At 41.4% G+C, this 22,050-nt stretch overlaps 1 protein-coding gene across 1 annotated transcript; it reads left to right on the top strand.

Annotated features, from left to right (window-relative positions):
- Positions 1 to 207: 207 nt before the first annotated feature.
- Positions 208 to 1,886, top strand: LOC145112068 (GDSL-like Lipase/Acylhydrolase superfamily protein). The gene is made up of 5 exons (XM_079048282.1): positions 208 to 509; positions 595 to 725; positions 805 to 1,044; positions 1,144 to 1,393; positions 1,493 to 1,886. The coding sequence occupies exons 1-5, from the start codon at positions 272 to 274 to the stop codon at positions 1,738 to 1,740; spliced, it is 1,107 nt and encodes a 368-aa protein (XP_078904408.1). The 5' UTR covers positions 208 to 271; the 3' UTR covers positions 1,741 to 1,886.
- Positions 1,887 to 22,050: the final 20,164 nt, after the last annotated feature.

Genomic DNA, 22,050 nt, shown 5'->3' on the forward strand with positions numbered 1-22,050 from the left:
GACCTATGGATAATGCCTTTTATTCTTGTAAAAACTTGTAATATAAACCGTTGATAGTAATGACTTTTATCAATAACGAAAAAGGGTATTTTAATATTTTAACTTAAAAATAAAATAAAATATAACGTAGGGCAGGAGGTGGTACAACTTCCAGTGGCAATTACTTGCATGACTCACCTTTCTAAATCATTTTTCATGTTTAAATTCCAACTTCAAACCCATCATTTCTTCAACAAAACAAGCTCAACAAAATCTTCTCCAAGAAATTAAGATGAAGTTAACAGTGGCCATGACGGTGGTCTTGACGACGGTTCTTTCAGGTTTGATCCATGGGTACGACTGCAAGATTGTGCAATTCATCTTCGGGGATTCATTGTCCGATAACGGCAATAACAATCGGCTTACAAAGAGCTTCGCTCAGGCTGCACTTCCTTGGTATGGCATCGACTATGGTAGTGGAATGCCGAATGGCAGGTTCACCAATGGTCGCACCGTTTCTGACATTATCGGTAATATATTTTCCGGCAACATCGATCACATGGTATATCATACTATATATAAAACATCGTCGACTTTAATAGTTTTGGGTTGCAGGTGATAAGATTGGGCTTCCACGACCACCGGCGTTCTTGGATCCGTCGTTATCAGAAGATGTTATACTTGCTAACGGAGTGAACTTTGCTTCCGGAGGTGGCGGGATCTTGAACGAAACTGGTGGTTTGTTTGTAAGTTTGAATATTCCTCTACTTAAACCGGATTTATAGATTAAAAACAGATAACGAAATTGTTAATAAAAAATTACAGATTCAAAGATTCTCAATGTATAAGCAAATCGAGTTATTCCGAGGAGTTCAAACATTGATCCGAGGCTCAATCGGCGATAAAGAAGCAGACAAGTTTTTCCAGGAAGCAAAGTACGTAGTGGCATTGGGTAGCAATGATTTCATCAACAACTACTTGATGCCTGTTTATGCTGATTCTTGGACGTATAACGATGACACCTTCATCGGCTACCTAATGGAGACTCTTGGAGAACAACTCACAGTAAAAATTAAACAACCCTGATCCTTTAATTTATTGGGAACCAATCAAAAGTCGTTGAAAGAGTCATGCATGAGTTTTCTTGATTAATTTTATATGTAGGTATTGCATGGGATGGGAGTTCGAGAGTTGATGGTTTTCGGGTTAGGGCCAATGGGTTGTATTCCTCTTCAAAGGGTGTTGAGTACTTCTGGTGGGTGTCAAGAGAAAACAAACACACTTGCTCTTAGCTTCAACAAAGCTACAGCTAAACTCATGGACGATTTATCTGCAAAACTTCCAAATGCATCTTACAAATTTGGAGATGCTTATGATGTCGTTAATAATATCATCACCAATCCAAGTAAATATGGTACGCTTTTCTTGTCTAATTCAGTAAATTGATACTGTAAATTAATGTGCTTGATTAATTATGTTTTGATTTTTGAATTAAATGGGATGGTTGCTGCAGGATTTGACAATGCTGATTCGCCATGCTGTTCATTTGGAAGGATTAGGCCTGCTTTGACGTGTATTCCTGCATCGAGATTATGTAAAGACAGAAGCAAGTATTTGTTTTGGGATGAATACCATCCATCGGATCATGCTAATGAGATGATTGCTGATGAACTTATAAGAAAATTAGGGTTTAAGACTGTCAATCAAACAAATGGTGATTCTCCATCTCCGACTTCGGCTCCTGCTCCTAGTGACGATTGATCAAATAAGGCACGAAGATTTTATTTTTTGTTTGTAACGAATTGTTGTTTTTTTCTCTTTACTCTTGTACGTAGTCTGTAATTTGTTCATGTTTTGTGATCGTTTGAAGTTTTGAGAAATATACACATATACTTAATTGTTCGATACTCGATACTGATGTTATGCATTTGCTACGTCACATTCAAAGTGTCAAAAACTCAAAAAAGATTTCAGATTTTCATAAGGTGTGGTGGGCTGCTGGATAATTTAATGGGTTGGGCTGACTAGGCCCGCTAGAGTGAAAATTAACACATATTAATAGAACAAACATAAAGAGAAACTGGATTCGCGCGGATATTTGTAAAATAATTCAATTTTGATATTATTTTGTACTTACAAAAAAAAAATCTGGATTGCATAAATCCTATCAGACGAAGACGAGTACCTGGAAAGGCGAAAACCTAAGACTATTTTTTTCCGTCATTTTATCAGAATAAATAAAAAGCACTTTTTTCATTAAAAAAAATAAATAAACCCAGTTGTATAGCCGTTTGGACCCTAAAAATGACCATTTGTTCATCTATACTTGGTATAAACAAGTGTTGTTTCATTTAGTTTTAGCACTTTAAAAAACTCTCTTTTCAAAACGTTTCTAGCAATCTCATACTCTCGAATTATAATTCAGTTTCCAACTGAAAATGACATTCTCACAAGCTATTGGTTTGGCGTCCATCAGGAGCACTGGAGCAACCTAAAAAAAACCATGTGAAAGCCAATGTTGTCGAAATTTCTCCATATTCCTGAAACCAAGCAATTTAGTGCAATTTCGATTTGTGTCTTAGGTTAGGGGGAGTGGTCACCACAAATCCACTAGAAAAGTGTTGTGATCTCAGCGCTACATCTGCTCCACTACAAGCTCACTACAAAATTACTAGCCTTTGGAAATGGTTATCATTCCATATTATTTATTTATTTATTTATTTTGATATTAAATCAAATAAAAAATAATTTAAAACATTAAGCTAAGTCAATCACATGCGAAGAAACAGTCAAAAAAATGTTTAACCAATCACATGCGTCGTCTTCTTCCGTCTCCATGACTACTCCACAGACAAGCCACTGGACATCGGGCCAGTGTTCACGCGTAACTTGGCTGTCCACCACAAGCGTCTTTTTGGCACTCACTCTGTATATCCTTATAAACAACAAAGAGAAAAAAGAATCTATGCAAAAATGCGGTCAGTTTCATAACTCTATTAGAAACCTGACATCGAAAAATCATGCGGAGACGACTTGCAAAGTGATCAAGCAAGATTTTAAATTACAAAATAATGTTGTTTTCTATTTTATTTGATAATGCATCAAATAAGTCTAACACCATCAACGACTGAACCCTATTTTAAACGACATCATTAATATACTCATGCAATACAAACTAAAAAAATCGATCAATTAAGGATACACTTTAGATGTCTTTTTTACGACCAATGCAAGGCAAAAGAAGTATCATTTATGTTGTCACCAAGATGATGAAACAACATTTGGCAATTAAGGATACACTTTAAACGTCTTTTTTACGAGCAATGCAAGGCAAAAGAAGTATCATTTATGTTGTCACCAGGATGATGAAATGTAACATCCATAAAATTCGAGCCAATTTAAAACTTTTTAAAGCATTTAAAACCATTCAGTTATTACAATTTGTTTTCAAAATAGTTTAAACATCAGAGTTCCCAGAAATCATAATCATAAATCGAGGAAGTGTACGGTCACGCCTTCGCCTTCCCGCAGTCATCCGCTGTACCTGAAACAATAATCGATAAATGTAAGCTCGAAGGCTTAGTGAGTTACCCCCAAAATACTCATACACCCAACCATACACATATAATAACAAACAACATACTATGGGTCCAATCAACCATCGGGTTGGAATACCCCAGGCCCTCAACCATCGGGTTGGAATGCCAATATACTATGGGTCCAATCATCATCGGGATGGAATAACCTAGGCCCACAACCATCGGGTTGGAATGCCTACATACTACGAGTCCAATCATCCATCGGGATGGAATACTCTCAGCCCACAACCATCGGGTTGGAATGCCCACATACTACGAGTCCAATCATCCATCGGGATGGAATACTCTCGGCCACAACCATCGGGTTGGAATGCCAACAACCAATCAAACATGTGCACCTATATCAGATACTCATATAACGGTCTATAAAGACAACATACCAGGGTCCACTCATCCTCGGGATGGGATACCCTCAACTACCATAACAAACATGTGCACATATAACAGGTAATCACCTAAAAGTATACAGACAGTCAGACTAACTATAGGTCTCTAAGCATAACTGCATCCTATTTACCAGGATACCGATCTAACAGATCATACTAGCATATAACCATCCTATCTACCAGGATGTCGAGCTAACATATCACAATAGTAACAATTCCAAAAAACAAATCAAAGGGCTGACCTTGGTGCCTTAGACCCTTGAGTAAAGTGAGGATAACTCACCTCGCAATGTCAATCTGAACTGAAGAATCAAATTCCCGAATCGTTGTCTCACCAAAAATCCCGAACTATTCAAATAATAAACACTATTTCATTACATGGAATATCAATCTTGACTAAGGGTCCACATAATCCATTTTGTCCTTTCACTTTATTGGGCCAAGGCCCAATTGCCAAATCCATGATCTTAAAAGCCCATATATCCAAAGCCCATTAATGGCCCAAATTTCCCAATTTGGGCCTAACTTCCTAATTTGGCCTTATTATAGGATTCCTTATCAAAACTGGCCCAACCTCAATTATCCAGAAGGCCCAACAAGGCCCAAGTCCAATTAGTCCAAAAGCAGCCCAATCCTGAAACCCATTTTGTTAAAGGCCCAACAGAGGACGTACGCGGGGCATACTCCTCTGGTACGCTGGGCGTACTCTGCCTGACGTTGACCACCATCGGGGTGGTTGACCTAGTACGCTGGGCGTACAGAATTTACGCGATGTGTATGCAGGGTTTTGCCAAAACCCTAATAAGTGCTTAATGGCTTAAGCACTTAAGCCCATATTTCAGATCCATCGACCAAAAGTGCCTTAGACTCATAAAGTCTTGAAGTTTATCACTTTGGACGTCCAGAAAGCTCTTAATCCATTAAGACCTTTCTACTACATGCATGGGACATCTTAAGCCATTGGGACCTCATTTTTATCACTTAGGACCTCTTCAAGGGTCTGAAAGGACAACTTATCTTGTCAAAATCACATCATGCACCAACTTGGGACTTTTGGGACAAGAAATGGTTCCATAAAGCTAGAATGGCTAGATCTATGTCGTAAAAGCATAAAGTTTGAAGCTTTTTACCTTTTGGAGCTTCTAGGGCACAACACAACTTCAGATCTACAAGCTTGCCTTCCTTCTCCAACTATTTGATGCAATGTCTTCACCTTCAAGAGCTCAAAATACACACCAACTCACACTCACACACAAAACTAGGGTTTGGGACGTTTCTAGGGTATGGAGGCTGAAAGTGGTAGGAGAAATGAGCCATAAGGATGTTTATATAGCACCTAAACCCTAAATATTAGGGTTTCCTTCTGTCATGAGTACGCCCAGCGTACTAGGGCGCGCCTAGTACGCTCAGCGTACCCTTATGTATGCGCAGCGTACTCCTCTTGATCCTAAAATAGCAATTTAACCCTTATGCTTCTCATGGCTTCGCCCATCTATCGCCAGGGACTATAAATGACAAATCTTAGGATGTTACAATTCTCCCCACTTAAACTAGGCTTCGTCCTCGAAGCCTGCTGCGGCGAACAATTCAGGATAATGCTTCAGCATCTTGGACTGCGGTTCCTAAGTTTACTCGGATCCTTTCTGATGTTGCCACTGGTCTCCCTTCATAATTCAAGTGCTCTCCGACCTGAACATCACCTAGCGATACAACCGCCTACTCATCCAATATGCGCCTTTGCAGCTGCCAGACGTGATAAGCGATGTGAATCTAACCGAACCTCTTCAGAAGGTCTAACCTATATGTTACCTTGCCAACCCTGGCAAAATCCTGATGATCCAAAATATTGGGGACCCATCATCCCCCCTTTTCCTGAAGCGAATCCTCTTATGCTGACAGGATAATGAATCCTTCAGCTCCCGAAACAACTCACGTGAACAACCAGCTAACAAGTACGAACACTCATACCTGGCCCAATCAGCCACGGGCTGGAATACCAGGCATGCCTACGACGGGTCTAGTCATCCCTAAGATGGAATACCCTCGTATCACACACATGTTTGGCCCAATTAACCCTCGGGTTGGAATACCAAACATATCAGGTCCAATCAATCATAGGGTCCGATCATCCTCGGGATGGAATACCCTAGATTGGAATACCCTAGATTGGAATACCTCTATGAACATAACTCAAGTCTACTCATAACTTGAGATCCAAGGATCTATCCTTGCGTCTCATCCACAATCCTCTGATTTGTCATAACCGAGTACAACTCCCCCGAATCTCAACAATACATCCATTCCGAACGCGCTCCTACAAGATACATAACCATCACAATCTCTATGCCCACAACCTATGACTGGAATACCCTTACATGGTCCTCAGCATAGGTTTGGATTGCTTCTGAGCCCACAGCATGAGTCTGGTATGCCCTCTCCGGCCCTCAGCTCATGACTGGAATGCTCCCGATAACCTATCGACACTGCTTTCGTCACTTTAATTGCCCAACACTCCATCCTGGAGATACTCACCTCCTCCATTGCCCAAGACGGCCAAATCAATTTCCTTCACAACATCAACAAGTGCCACAATACTGAAGCCTTACCATACACTATCCACTTATATAACAAGTTGCTACCCCAAAAGTTTTCAGACTCTCCTACATAACCACCAATAATCCCTAAGGGCATTCTATAGGTGCTAACCAGTAACCACAAATAACATCCGGTTCCATAGGTTATTATCAAAAAGCAGCGTGCTCAATACCAAAACATAGATCTAAAAAAATACATACAGAGTCTTCAGCATGACTGGACTGCCTCACTGGGCCTTCAGCCTATCTGGACCACTCTCAGAACCTTCAGCATGTCTGGACCGCCTCTCCAGGCCTTCAGCCTGTCTGGACCATTCTCTGAGCCTTCGGCCTGACTGGTACGCCTCACGGGCCTTCACTCAATCCGGACCGCTCTAAGTCTGTTGTGTATAAATATGGACCCATCCTGGTGCCCTTTCCCATATAGCCAGTTCTCCCCCACTTGGGGTTCCGAACTCCTGATCCAATCCGTGGGCTATAATCTCGGCCTAACTCTAGACCTTATGTTGATCGCCCACCCTCTCGGGAAACCGTGGTTTGATCTCTGACCCGTATATCTACCACATACGCTAAATAACCCGCACACCCATGATGAATGTACTACTAAACCCTGGCAGCTAAACAAAACCTTCAATTGCTGATGCTCCATCTGAGAATTCCCAATTCTCCCCCACTTAGAGTTCTAACCACTACCCACTGGTGGTGAAGCTGATACCTGACTTAAGCATCCCAACCAAGCATTACAATACTTCACCATAAAACAAATAATCCGCGTAAAACATTTCTCCCGACACGAAGTAACCGAACTTCAAGAGAATCCGAATTCCAGCTGGTAACCTCTGAATTCCCGATTTACAACCACTCACTCTGGACTGGCGATTTTCTATCCTAGCTCCTGATCTGCGAATGCATCTCTGGGTCCTAACCATCTACATTCCCCTGATAATAAATCCCCCTAATATCTCATAGATCCTAACAACTCATGCTACATCGACCCACCTGCGCTCACCAGTGCTGAGATACCGTCGCCAACCCCTACGTCTAACTGACCCCGAGTTGGAATACAACCTGATCCTGGGGTCACAAGCCTGTTCACTCCTTTGAGCTCGAAAAAACTGGAAGGGCATAATCCTTTCCCTAGAAAACGACATTCCAATCCATCTATTATCCATTCTACTTCCAGCTACAAAACTCTAGCTGATCATAATCACCACTCCCTCCCGGATTCCCCGCGACTCGAATCCCGGCCTCGAATAAGACCCCCGAAGCCTCAAATCTAGAAACTCTTGTACCAGCTTCTCCCACTCATCACGCGGAATGTATCAAGTACAGTACATCTCCCTGATCCCAAGTAACTGCAGCCCTCTGCTCATCAGAATATGTCCAAGTAATAAGTCCCGGTACTGGAAATCTCGACCAGCTCCTCCCCCATGTCGCCGTTACAGCTGATGTAGCTGTCGCGGCAGCAGTCTCGGCAATGGCTGCATATCGCTCATCGAAATACTCAACCATGGCGGTCTTGATAGACCCAACATCTCTGGAAACCGTCCCCGGACAATCTCGATCACCTCCTCCCGAATGATCTCCCTGACACGATCCTCTGGCAATACTGGCCTATCCTGGCTGCCAACTCCCGATCCTGACCCGGATCCGTCTCAAGACGTCTCTTAACCACCATTCTGATAATACATCAGAGAGGTCTCGTATAATCCACATAATAACAGGGAACAAACTTCCAACTAAACCCTAGGGGTTGTGACTTCCTTGCTACGCGTATGGGTCCTGTTCTTTTAGTAGTACGGGCCCATACTACCTTCCACACCTACCCATATTTGTCTCAAGTATCACCACAACACCCTAACAATATACATAAACATAGCGAGCGCTCAATCCTCACTCCTAGAGTAATGCTAAGTATCTCATAACTGGTCTACTGACCTCGCACCACTCAACCATCTATGAACTGTCACACGACCCTCCATTGGTGCCAGTTAACTATTACATGAATACAATCATATGCCGCACGACTTAAACAATCTTAGGCTAAAAGATTTAATCCTACAACGGTTGGACTCAGACAAGAGCTGCGCAGCAGGACCAAACCCCTTGCCCTAAGACCGTTTAACCCATGTAGCATGTGACTTAGAGTATTCACCCAATAGTTAGTTCACACGCGAAAGAGTCATAAACAATCATTAAGGTACTCTACATAACCTCAGGCATCAAAGATCAGGCAATTCTATCATACGATTCCTAAGGATCCCTATCTTAGTACTAGCATCCTGTTCTAGCTTATCACATAATCATATAACTTGTATGGTATTTTGGGGTCTACTTACTGGCTCCGGCTGATCGTACACTCGGCATCCTCCTTTTCTTATTTTGAAAACCATTTAAAAATCATTTGAAAACATTTTCCTTAGTTTGAGATTGGATTCACACGAGTGTTCCTCCAATTCACTCAAACCAAGGCTCTGATACCAACTTGTAACATCCATAAAATTCGAGCCAATTTAAAACTTTTTAAAGCATTTAAAATTATTCAGTTATTATAATTTGTTTTCAAAATAGTTTAAACATCAGAGTTCCTAGAAATCATAATCATAAATCGAGGAAGTGTACGGTCACGCCTTCGCCTTCCCGCGGTCATCCGATGTACCTGAACCAATAATAGATAAATGTAAGCTCGAAGGCTTAGTGAGTTACCCCCAAAATACCCATACACACAACCATACACATATAATAACAAACATCATACTATGGGTCCAATCAACCATCGGGTTGGAATACCCTAGACCCTCAACCATCGGGTTGGAATGCAAATATACTATGGGTCCAATCATCCTCGGGACGGAATACCCCAGGCCCACAACCATCGGGTTGGAATGCCCATATACTACGAGCCCAATCATCCATCGGGATGGAATACTCTCGGCCCACAACCATCGGGTTGGAATGCCCAAATACTACGAGTCCAATCATCCATCAGGATGGAATACTCTCTGCCCACAACCATCGGGTTGGAATGCCCACATACTATGAATCCAATCATCCATCGGGATGGAATACTCTCGGCCCACAACCATCGGGTTGGAATGCCCACATACTACGAGCCCAATCATCCATCGGGATGGAATACTCTCGGCCCACAACCATCGGGTTGGAATGCCCACAACCAATCAAACATGTGCACCTATATCAGATAATCATATAACGGTCTATAAAGACAACATACTAGGGTCCACTCATCCTCGGGATGGGATACCCTCAACTACCATAACAAGAATGTGCACATATAACAGGTAATCACCTAACAGTATAGAGACAGTCAGACCAACTACAGGTTTCTAAGCATAACCACATCCTATCTACCAGGATACCGATCTAACAGATCACACTAGCACATAACCATCCTATCTACCAGGATGCTGAGCTAACATATCACAACAGTAACAATATCAAATAACAAATCAAAGGGCCGACCTTGGTGCCTTAGACCCTTGAGTAAAGTGAGGATAACTCACCTCGCAATGTCAATCTGAACTGAAGAATCAAATTCCCGAATCGTTGTCTCACCAAAAATCCCGAACTATTCAAATAATAAACACTATGTCATTACATGGAATATCAATCTTGACTAAGGGTCCACATAATCCATTTTGTCCTTTCTCTTTATTGGGCCAAGGCCCAATTGCCAAATCCATGATCTTAAAAGCCCATATATCCAAAGCCCATTAATGGCCCAAATTTCCCAATTTGGGCCTAACTTCCTAATTGGGCCTTATTATAGGATTCCTTATCAAAAATTAGCCCAACGTCAATTATTCAGGGGGCCGAACAAGGCCCAAGTCCAATTAGTCCAAAAGCAGCCCAATCCCGAAGCCCATTTTGTCAAAGGCCCAACAGAGGACGTACGCGGGGCGTACTCCTCTGGTACGTTGGGCATACTCTGCCTGACGTTGACCACCATCGGGGTGGTTGACCCAGTATGCTGGGCATACAGAATTTATGCGGGGCGTATGCAAGGTTTTTCCAAAACCCTAATAAGTGCTTAATGGCTTAAGCACTTAAGCCCATATTTCAGATCCATCGACCAAAAGTTCCTTAGACTCATAAAGTCTTGAACTTTATCACTTTGGACGTCCAAAAAGCTCTTAATCCATGGTCTTAATCTATTAAGACCTTTCTACTACATGCATGGGACGTCTTAAGGCATTGGGACCTCATTTTTATCACTTGGGACCTCTTCAAGGGTTTGAAAGGACAATTTATCTTGTCGAAATCACATCATGCACCAACTTGCGACTTTTGGGACAAGAAATGGTTCCATAAAGCTAGAATGGCTAGATCTATGTCATACAAGCATAAAGTTTGAAGCTTTTTACCTTCCGGAGCTTCTAGGGCACAACACAACTTCAGATCTACAAGCTTGCATTCCTTCTCCAACTATTTGATGCAATGTCTTCACCTTCAAGAGCTCAAAATACACACCAACTCACACTCACACACAAAACTAGGGTTTGGGACGTTTCTAGGGTATGGAGGCTGAAAGTGGTGGGAGAAATGAGCCATAAGGATGTTTATATAGCACACAAACCCTAAATATTAGGGTTTCCTTCTGTCATGAGTACGCCCAGTGTACTCCCAACGTACTAGGGTGCGCGTAGTACGCTCAGTGTACCCTTATGTCCGCGCATCGTACTCCTCTTGATCCCAAAATTGCAATTTAACCCTTATGCTTCTCATGGCTTCACCCATCTATCCCCAGGGACTATAAATGACAAATCTTGGGATGATACATGAAACAACATTTGGGATTAACTTAAAGTTGGTCAATAGATGGAATTCCATTTGTTTTATATTTGAAAATATTTTATGACAAAAAATGTTTAAAATATTTAATGATCACTTAGTGGAGGAAGGCCAAGTCGTTGCCATCGGTGAGTATAGGTGGGTGGGTGTAGGTCGGGGTGGAGGTGGATGTAATTGTATAATGTAGGTAGGGATCTCGTGGGTGGGTAGGTGTGGGGTGTGTGTTCGTTTATATTTAAAAACCTTTTGGAAATTAGAAAATTATAGAAAACTATAATTATCAAATTTTTAATTACTTTTTTTTAACCACTAGTACGGTCCTAGAAAAATTTACAAAGAGCCCTGAGTCATTGTGTTTTGTAGCCACCAAGTCCAAGTAATACCAATTTTATTACATATGTTAGAAAACCAATCGACAAATTGAATAACAATACTTTCAAAAATCTTACTCCTCTTCATAGTTGGAGTCTGAAACACAACATTGTTCCCATACTGCTAAAGCATCCAAATCATAATCAAGAAAATGACTTCCAAAGCCTTTTTCTTCAATGTTGATAAAGTTATTGTGTCCACCCAAGAAATAAGTTCTACAAAGTTGATAAATAAAGGTATGGGAAGATCCAGCCACTTAACAACCTTTATCAAATCTAACTAGCTACTTTACAATTTACAAACACATGTTTGCAGTCATCCACATCCCAACGAACAAGAAGGAAATAAAACTATAGGAACATCCACGCCTCTATTAACCAAATTAATTGTAGTTGTAATCATATCCCAAACTACCCGCTAAAGAAAAATGTTTAACTTGATGGGAGCAAAATTGCACCATCGTTTAGCAAACAAACCTCCGAGAATCATGGTATTATCAATATGGCGTCTAGTAGATCTAACCGAAAAAATACCATCAGACTCAAATTCCCACTCCCATCTATTCAGACGATCACTATAATATGACGAGTCCATTCCCAGTCGCAACGTACATCTAGCTACCTATCAGCAACTAAACAATCTTTATTTGTCTCAAGTGCAAAGATCCTAGGAAACTGATCCATAAGTCTCTTATCACCCACCCATACCCCATCCTAAAAATGAGTATCACCCCCATTCCCAAATCTTTTAGATAAAAGAGAATTAGGAAATATATGTTTTTCATACATTTTATCTAGGCGTTTTACCACCAATGACTAAACACCACCACCCTTTGGTTTAGGAACATAAAAGCCTAACCCTCCGTAAACCCATAGCATTTTGATCAGTATAAAACCGCCAACCCTATTTTTTAGTAAAGCGACATTAAGCAACTTTAAACTTCCAAATACCCAAACTACTTTTCTCTTTCGAGATTTTTGTAAATACTTGTAATTTAGAAAATTGAAGAAATTCTCCTTTCTTTATAAAATTTTAGAATAAATATTAAACCAAACACGTTTTAAAAAATTTCATTTTTTTTAAAAGTATTTTCTAGAAAACAAATAATTTTCCACCACCAAACACACTCTTAGTTTCCTATGATGAGAGTTGGATATTGACTTTTTAATTGTCAAATTGGTTGTTCTTAGATTTAAATTTCGCTCTATGATAACTATATTTAACATATCAACAAACTACAACTTCCTTCTTCTTTTAACTAGAGTCAGATAGCAACATTATTCCCATTATTAGCATTGAATTTTAACTTGAGTTTCAAGTGGGTTGTTCTTAGATTCAAGTTTTACTACAAGTTATGGATAGAGAAAACATTGATTAAGTTTGAATATAAAGTATAAACACACAAATACTTCATTGCTCCCATAATTAGTGTGGGATCCTGTAGTTCCAAAAAGAAAGAAAAATAGTATTGGATCCTAACTGTTACGTGTAACGTCCCAAAAACCAATGCTAATGTTTTCATTTTTAAAATAATATAACATCCATTTTTAGTAAAGTTACAACCATTTGTTCATAAATCATTATTCTGAAATAAGAGTTAATAAGAAGACAATGCGGAATCGCAAATCATAATTATGTTGATATGTGTGTACAGTCCCGCCTAAGCAATCCGATAAGTACCTGCAAAATATTTAATCCATAACTGTAAGCACAAAGCTTAGTGAATTCTCCAAATTACCATATACAACACAACACAATAATCAGCTAAGGGCTATCACCAAACTCTAGAGATTATCAGGGGTCCCAATGGGCTAACAACACACCATGTGGATTAACAGCACACCTCACGGGTTATCAGCAGCCCTGGAGACTATCAGCAGTCCCATGGACTTACAGTAGTCCAGGAGTTATCAGCAACTCATTTCACATATAACAGAAATCAACAAATAACACCTAGCTGGTCGACATACATATACTACCACACATGCAAGTATAGTGAGAAGTCTCACCTCGATCGATAAACGAATAGATCCTACATACGAGCTGTCGGTGCTAAAGTCCCTCCCACTAAACATATTCACAAACCAAACCCTAATTAGCAATTAAGGTAAATACCCCAACTCAGCAAGTCCAAACACCAAGATAAATCCTAACTTGGGAAAAATACCATTTTGCCCTTCTAAGTCCCCAACCCCTCATAGTTGACCAAAAGTCAAACTGGTCAAAAAGTCAACGATCGACCTTTTGTTGACTTATGCATGACGTACACCTAGCTCTATGCAGGGCGTAGAGCCTTATACAATAAATGGGTAAAAATCAGGCTACGTTGGGCGTAGCCCAGATTACGCCCTGCGTACTGGGTCTATTGCCAAACTTCATTTTAAGCACTTAATACATTAAGACCTTTCACTCAAAGCTCAAATATGGTCCTAATAGCTTCATAATGGATAAAGTTTCCAACTTTATCCACTTGGATGGTCCAAACAAACAAGATCTAGTCTTTAAGTCTCAATGGGACCAAAACTGCATCTTTCTTAACTTAATCCATTAAGTCAAAGTCTCCAACCTTCATATCTAAATCAATATGACGTTTAGATGGATAAAGTTTCCAAACTTATTCATAAAAAGGTCATAAACTTTCAAGATCTAAACTTTATGCACTAAAATAACCAAAAATGCTAACACAACTTGCATGGCTTAATGAACAAGCACCAAATCATAACTTTGCAAGTTCAATAAGTCCCAAGAGTGTTCCATATAGCTCAAAATGTGCAGGAGTTCTTACAACTCCCAAAACACAAGCTCAAGGGTCCAAAAATTGGAAAATATGAAAAATAACTAGATCTATGAAACTAATGAGCAAGTTGAAGCTTTTTACTCACAATGGTCCAAGAATGAAGTAACCTTACTGGATCTATAATTGAAACCTTCTTCTATACACTTTTCCACCACCTTGCACTTCAAGATTCAACCTTCCAATGGAAAAATCAGCTCATAAATGATGTGAAGGCTCAAAAACAAGTAAGAGGAGACTACAGTTTCTCAAGGAATGATCTTAGGTGATGGAGGTTGGTTATCAGAGGCTTTCCCATAAGTTAACGCCCTTAAATAGGGCTCAAAACCGTAGAATTAGGGGTTTGATGTGTCGTGGCTACGTCGTGCGTAGCATAACCTACACCATGCGTAGGTTATCAAACCTGCATCCAATATTTCAGCATTTACGCCCTGCATAACTTTCCTACGCCTTGCGTAACTTTCCTGCGCCTTGCGTAGGACAAAACCCCCAATTTCCACTTCGACTTCAAATAACCATAACTTCTTCGTTTCAACTCCGTTTTCAACGTTCTTTATATCCACGGAAAGGTATTGAAGAGTGTAACGTCCTAAAAATAAGACCTAAAAAATTCATTTTTAATTTAATAAAACGATAATCCAAACATTGTCATACAACCAAGATAGACCCAAGTATATCCCTACATCACAAAATATCAGAGTAAATCACAAGATGCGGAATAAAGTGGTGTGTGCTCTGCAATCACCCCGGGTTCTTCCCTTTCAAACCAGAAGTGCCTGAAACATAAACTAATAACCGTAAGCACAAAGACTAGTGAGTTCCCCAAAATACCACATACCATACATAATAAACACATACTGGGCCCCCGCCCCTCATCGGGCTCCGCCCGAAATCCAGTCCCACCCTGCCTCGGGCCCCGCTCGGTTTACAGCTCTGTCAATCACCAGGCCCCTCCTGGAATCGGGCCCCGCCCGATACTCATATAAGCATATGAACATATAATCATACTAACACATGCGATAATCACAAAGATAATAACATACAATACAGTTATCGGGCCTCGCCCGACATCGAGCCCCGCTCGGTAACCATACCAATGCATACACATGCAAGAGTCACACAGATAAACAGCATCCTAACATAATAAACCATGGGCCATAATTGGTGCCTTCGACCCGCTAAACACTGTGAGGATACTCACCTCAGACTGTTGAATGTCACAGATAAATCTCTGGTTGCTGGTCCTACAATCCCGCGATATCATCATAAAATAACATCCAATTAATAATTAGATCCCGACTCACACTAAGAGTCTAAACTGGGTTAAAAGACCATTTTACCCTTTACTTAACTTGGCCCAAGGCCAAAGCCCAAACCAACTACTTAAAAGGTCCAATTCCAAAAATGGTCACCCAAAGCCCAAATATGGCCCAATCTTCTAAATTGAGCACAAACCCCTTCATGGGCCATCAACCAAAAGAATCCAACATAATGACATCAGCCTAAAATAGAATCTGATGGCCCAACAAGGCCCTAATATCCTAATGTTCACATATGGGCCCAAAACCGAGAAGCCCAAAATCCGAAGCCCACCTGCTGAGTACGTCGGGCGTACTCAGCTCGTACTCTTAGCGTACTCCCTATGGGGCTACTACGCATAGCGTACCATCTTGGTACGCCCAACGTACTCCCCATTTGACCACCCCACTTCATTAAACACTTAATCCATTGAGACTTCAAGCCAAACTCTCAGATCTGAATCTTTAGGGTGGCCTTTCAAGTAAATTTGGAAACTTTACATAAATGCATGTTTTAATGGGTCTCAAGAGCTAAAAAATGACTTAACCAAAGTCTTAACACATACATGGTCCAAGATTCATCACAAAGCTTGCATTTTTATGAATAAGGGGACTAAAAGAAGCACCATAACTTCTGGAATGAGTCAAGAAGCTCATCAACCACTCCAAGGACTCAAAAAGCATAAAATAACAACATAACTAGATCTAGCATCATGGATCATCAAGATGTGAGTTTTTTACCTCAAAAAGATTGCAAATGATAAGTTAACCCCAGATCTTCAATCTCAAGACACTTATCCAAATGGTCCTCTTCTTCTTCTCCTTCACAAATCACCAACAAACACTCTTTAAGGCTCAAAACTCACAAACACACACTAGGGTTTCGATTTCTGGATAAGGGAGGGTGGACGTTGGCTAAACAAGAGCAAATGAGGCTATCATAAGGTTTATATAAGGGGCAAACCCTAAAAATTAGGGTTTCATTATAGCTCATGTATGTCATGCGTACTCCACGTACGCCCAACGTACGTGATGAGCTCCGCCATCATGAATCACGCTAGTACGCTAAGCGTACCACCTAGTACGCCCCGCGTACTAGCTTAAGGACCAAATTTGCAAACTCTTTAGAATAAAGAGGTTAAATACAGAACTTACCAAATTCAAGTATTACAAAGATCTTAATAATTTTATCTAATTACCTTTGTCTTAACATATATCAAACTAAAACCACAACCCATGCAAGAACCTGACATATAACTTTTCCCTTTTACCCTTTGGTCCCCACACACAAATCAAGGGCTTAGATCTCATAATGTAACATCCCGAAAATCCGAGTAAAAAATTTATCAAAAACAACCCAATAACCATAATGTTTACAAAATCATTGTTTCAAAAGTGTTTATCAAATATCAGAGTATCCCAAAATCCAAAATCATAGAAACAGGAAGATGTGCACGATCACGCCTTCGCCTCCCCTCATTCCTCTCAAGTATCTGAAACAATAAAGTAAAACCATAAGACAAAGCTGATTAAGTTTCCCCCCAAATTACCACCACACCACATAACCAACAATAGCATGCATACATGAGCCTTCAACATGACTGGACCGCCTCACCGGGCCTACAGCCTATCTTAACCGCTATTTAGGACTTCAGCCTGAGTGGACCGCCTCGCAGGCATACAGTCTATCCAGGCTGCCCTGGGTATCTTGGCCTCCAACACCATCTTGTCCGCCTCAACCCATTAAATCATAACATGTCGACATATATAATAACGATCAATAATCAACTAACACAGGTAGTCCTACAGATCTACCAGCCTAACATATATCTAATAACACATGTAGTCCTACAGATCTACCAATTGAACCACATAATTAGTGAACACGTAACTCAGCATATCAGCACATAGCAAACCAGGATATCTATTCCAATGAGCCAATCTTGCTGCCTTCGACCCATAAGTACAATGAGGAAAACTCACCTCTCAGCCGATCAATTAGTTGAATAGGTGTCTCTGCTCCGAATATCAGCTCTACCCGTCACCTATTTATCAAATAGTGACAAATCTCAATTACAACTCAAAATACCCAAAATACCCTTTGGTCAAACTTGGTCAAAGTCAAAAAATCGACTGAGTCAACTCAATTTGAGAACGCATAACATCCAGAATGGACACATAGCATTCTAGACGCATGTAGTTCCTGGAGAACGCATAGCGTTCTCCGACTGTTCCTTTTTTCTTCCATTAAGAGCTTAATCCTTAAGCTCTTTTGGTCAAATTTCAGATCTAGCTCTAAAATAACATCCTTAACCATAAAGTTTCCAACTTTATGGTCTTGCATGGCTAATAAGTGCCCAACAACAAAAACCCTTACTCCTTAACTCATTAAGACACTAAAACTCATGCATGGAGGGAAAATAACAATCAAGATTGCATTTTTATGACCTTAGACACTCCAAAACGTCTGGAAGGACAATCCATTTGGGTCTAGAGCATGCCATACTCAAGAATACCATTATTTAGGACAAAAGCTCATAATAATATCATACAACCTAGATCTAATCAAATAAGCCTCAAGGTATGAACTTTATACCTTCCAGAGATGTAGGAGGGTGCACACATTCTAGATCCAAATGTTGTTCAGAGCTTCTAAGTGGTTCTCTTCTCCTTATCCTGCCTCTATAAACATAAAAATACACACCAAAGGCTCAAGAATACTCAAAATGAATTAGGGTTTGCCAAGGGGTCGAAATGGGGCTGGAGGCTGATGAAAGGAAGAAGACTTGGGGGTTAAGGATGCTTAAATTGGGTCAAAACCCTTAAAATTAGGGTTTTAGTCCTGGCCGAGAACGCATTGCGTTCAGCATGGACGCATAGCGTCTGAAACGACATGCGTTCCTAATGGTCGCATAACATCCAAAACGACATGCATTCCTAATGGACACATAACGTTCTCCTGGTTATGCATTTTCCTCAAATGCTACAAGGGACCCATTTTGCCAACATTTCTCATATCAAGGTTACAAATGGAATACCTGTAAATCCATATATTACACATAACCACTACTATCAACCTTCAATAAGGTCTACACTTTACTTCCTCAAAGCCCAAAGCCTTTACATAATCGAATTACGGTCCATAAACCTTGATTCAAGAAACGTCCTGAAACATAGTGTTACAACTCTCCCCCCCATTTAAATTAGATTTCTTCCTTGAAGTCATTCCTTACTTGGACCTTGGAGCTTGGGAGAAGCTTGGATCTGGGATCCTTCACTTGTTAGCTACTTCCAAAAGGTAAAAAGCTCCTTACTTGATCACCCAATCTTGTAGATCTAGTTATTTCTTTATTTATGGCACTTTTGGTCCCAAATATGGTGATTCTTGAGCATGGCATGCTCTTGAACAAATAAGACGTCCTTTTAGACCTTATGAGGGGTCTTTAGTCATAAAAATATGGTCTTGGTGCTTAGTTTTCCTCCATGCGTGCTCTAAAAGGTCTTAATGCATTAAGAAGTTGGGATTTTATGTGTTGAGCACTTAATGGACATGCAAAGTCATAAAGTTGGAAACTTTATGACTCTTAGTGGTATTTTGGCCTTGGATCTGAAAGTTGGATGTGAGAACTTAATGCATTAAGCTCTTTTTGAGAAAATGGGAAGTCTGAGCGTACGCCCTGCGTAATCTGGAGTACGCACCGCGCACGTGGTTAATTTCCGAACTGCGGTCAAAGCTCGAGTACACCCCGCATATGAGCCCTGAGTTGACTCGGTTGGGTTGACTCAGTTGGGTTAACTCAGTTGACTTGTTGCTTTTGACCAGTTTTGAACAAGGGTATTTTGGGGGAATGTTATTAATTTAGAATGGGAATTTTTTTTACATTTATGATTTGGGTTGAGCTGGTTGTCGGAGTTGGGAGCTATTCAGAATGTGAGGTGAGTTTTCTCACTAGACTTGCGGGTCGAAGGCACCAAGGTCGGCCCATTGTATTGATATCCTGGTTTTACCGTATGTTGTTATAGTGTAGTGATCTGTTAGATATGTGTCCCGGTATCTAGGATGTTGCTATGTAGTGATCTTTTAGATCTGTATCATGGTATATAGGATGTAGCTATGTTGTGGTAATCTGTTAGATCTGTACGACTACCTATATATGCTAGCTATTGATTGTTATGGTATATGTTGATATGTGATGGTGTACCGGGTTGAGGCGGTCCTGCTTTGTGTTGAAGGCCAAGATACCCAGGGCGGTCCGAATAGACTAAAGGTCGGCATGATCGTTTTCTTTGATGACCGGTACATTGCACTTTCTGAGGCTGTTGCTGCTGCAGCCAAAACGGCCGTCGCTGCTGAGGGGATTGGCAGGGGGAGGGGGGAGAGAGAGCCTTACAGTACCGGGACTTTGACAATATGAAGTCCCCAGTGTTTGATGGGGTTCAGGATCCGATCATTTCCATGAGGTGGCTGTCTGACGTTCAGGGATGTTTCTTTACTTGCTCCTGCCCAGGTGACCAGAAGGTCAAGTGCACCCTGAACCTTCTTCGGTCTGGAGCGTAGGATTGGTGGAGGATAGTTAATGGTTCATACACTCCAGAGTAGAGAGTTGTTGTATCATGGGAGCAGTTTTCTGATATGCTCCGCTCGAGATACGTTCCTCTGGTTGAGAGGGAGAGATTGGTCCAGGAGTATTTGGACCTGCGGCAGGATACTGATTTGGTGACGAAAATCACCAAGATGTTCACTAAGAGAGTGTTGTTTTTCCCTGAGTTTGCTACTTCTGAGCACGCTCAGATGACCCGGTACTTGAGCATGCTCAAGTCAAATATCTGCCAGTTTGTGTCCACTCAGTGATATCGTTCACGCATTGAGTTACAGGAGGCTGCTAGGCGGTGGGATATTGAGTAAGAGCTCCAGACGAGGGAGTAGAGACAGGCTCCGGTGCAGTCGCAACCCACAGCAAAGCGGTTTAAGGTCGCTGATGTGAGATCTGGGAGTCATAGGGGCCGCACTTGTGGCAAGTGTGGCAAGGTTCATGAGGGTCCTTGTCGATCTACTTATGGATGCCACAAATGTGGCAAGGAGGGGAACTTTGAGAGGGATTGTCACCAGCCGGCCCCAGTACCGAGCACCAGGATTTGCTAACATTTTCATCAGGTTGGCTATATGAAGGTCAAATGTCCATTGCTCGCTGCCAAGCCAGCACATGCCTCGACGCCAGCCACTTTTAGGATCACTGATGGGCGCCAGTGTAGGGCAGAGCCCCCGAGGGATCGGGGTCGTGTCTTTCAGCTCACTGCCGAGGAGGCCAGGGCAACGCCAGATGTCATTACTGGTATGTTTCTTTTTATAGTTCTGTCATTTATATCTTGGTATGCTTATGTTTATGTTTCTGATAGGTACATTCTTAGTGAATTCTTTGCCTGCTTTTGTGTTATTTGACTCGGGCGTGAGTCTGTCTTTCGTATCTTGATCTTTTAGTAGGGATTTTGGTATGAAACTTAGCGAGTTGGAGTGTCCGTTGCAGGTTTCTATTGCCAACGAACAAGGGGTTTCTGCATCCAGAGTGCGTCAGGGTTGTGTGTTGGAGATCTTCGGGGTGTCTTATCCGATCGATTTGATTCCGCTCCCCATGAGGGATGTGTGTGTGATAGTGGGGATGGATTGGCTGAGCAGGTTTAGTGCTATGATCGATTGCAAGGGCCAGAAAGTGATAGTTAGAACCCCAAGTGGGGGAGAACTAGCCATCTACGTAGAGGGTACCAGGGTTGGATCAGCGTTTTGTTTGGAGGCCAGGGCTTGACAGTATATTCAGCATGAGTGTATGGGTTATCTTGCCTATGTGGTTAGTATTCGGGTCGGGGAACAGGTCTCTGTTTCAAATGTGCCAGTTGTTAGGGAGTTTGTTGATTTGTTTCCGGAGGAGTTACCCGGTGTGCCTCCCGAGAGCCAGGTTAAGTTCAGGATTGACCTAGTGCCAAGTGCGGCTCCGATTGCCAAGGTTTCGTATCGTTTGGCACCGCCCGAAATGCAGGAGTTGTCCTCTCAGCTTCAGGAGTTGTTAGGTAAGCAGCTCATCAGACCGAACAGTTCTCCATAGGGAGCCCCAATTTTGTTCGTCAAGAAGAAGGACGGTTCGCATCGGATGTGCATTGATTACCGGGAGTTAAACAAGTTGACGGTGAAGAACCGTTATCTCCTTCCGCGGATTGATGACG

This window comes from Lactuca virosa, chromosome 5 (assembly GCF_052849685.1).
Source record: "Lactuca virosa cultivar CGN04683 chromosome 5, Lactuca_virosa_CGN04683_v6, whole genome shotgun sequence".
Classification (NCBI taxonomy): Eukaryota; Viridiplantae; Streptophyta; class Magnoliopsida; order Asterales; family Asteraceae; genus Lactuca; species Lactuca virosa.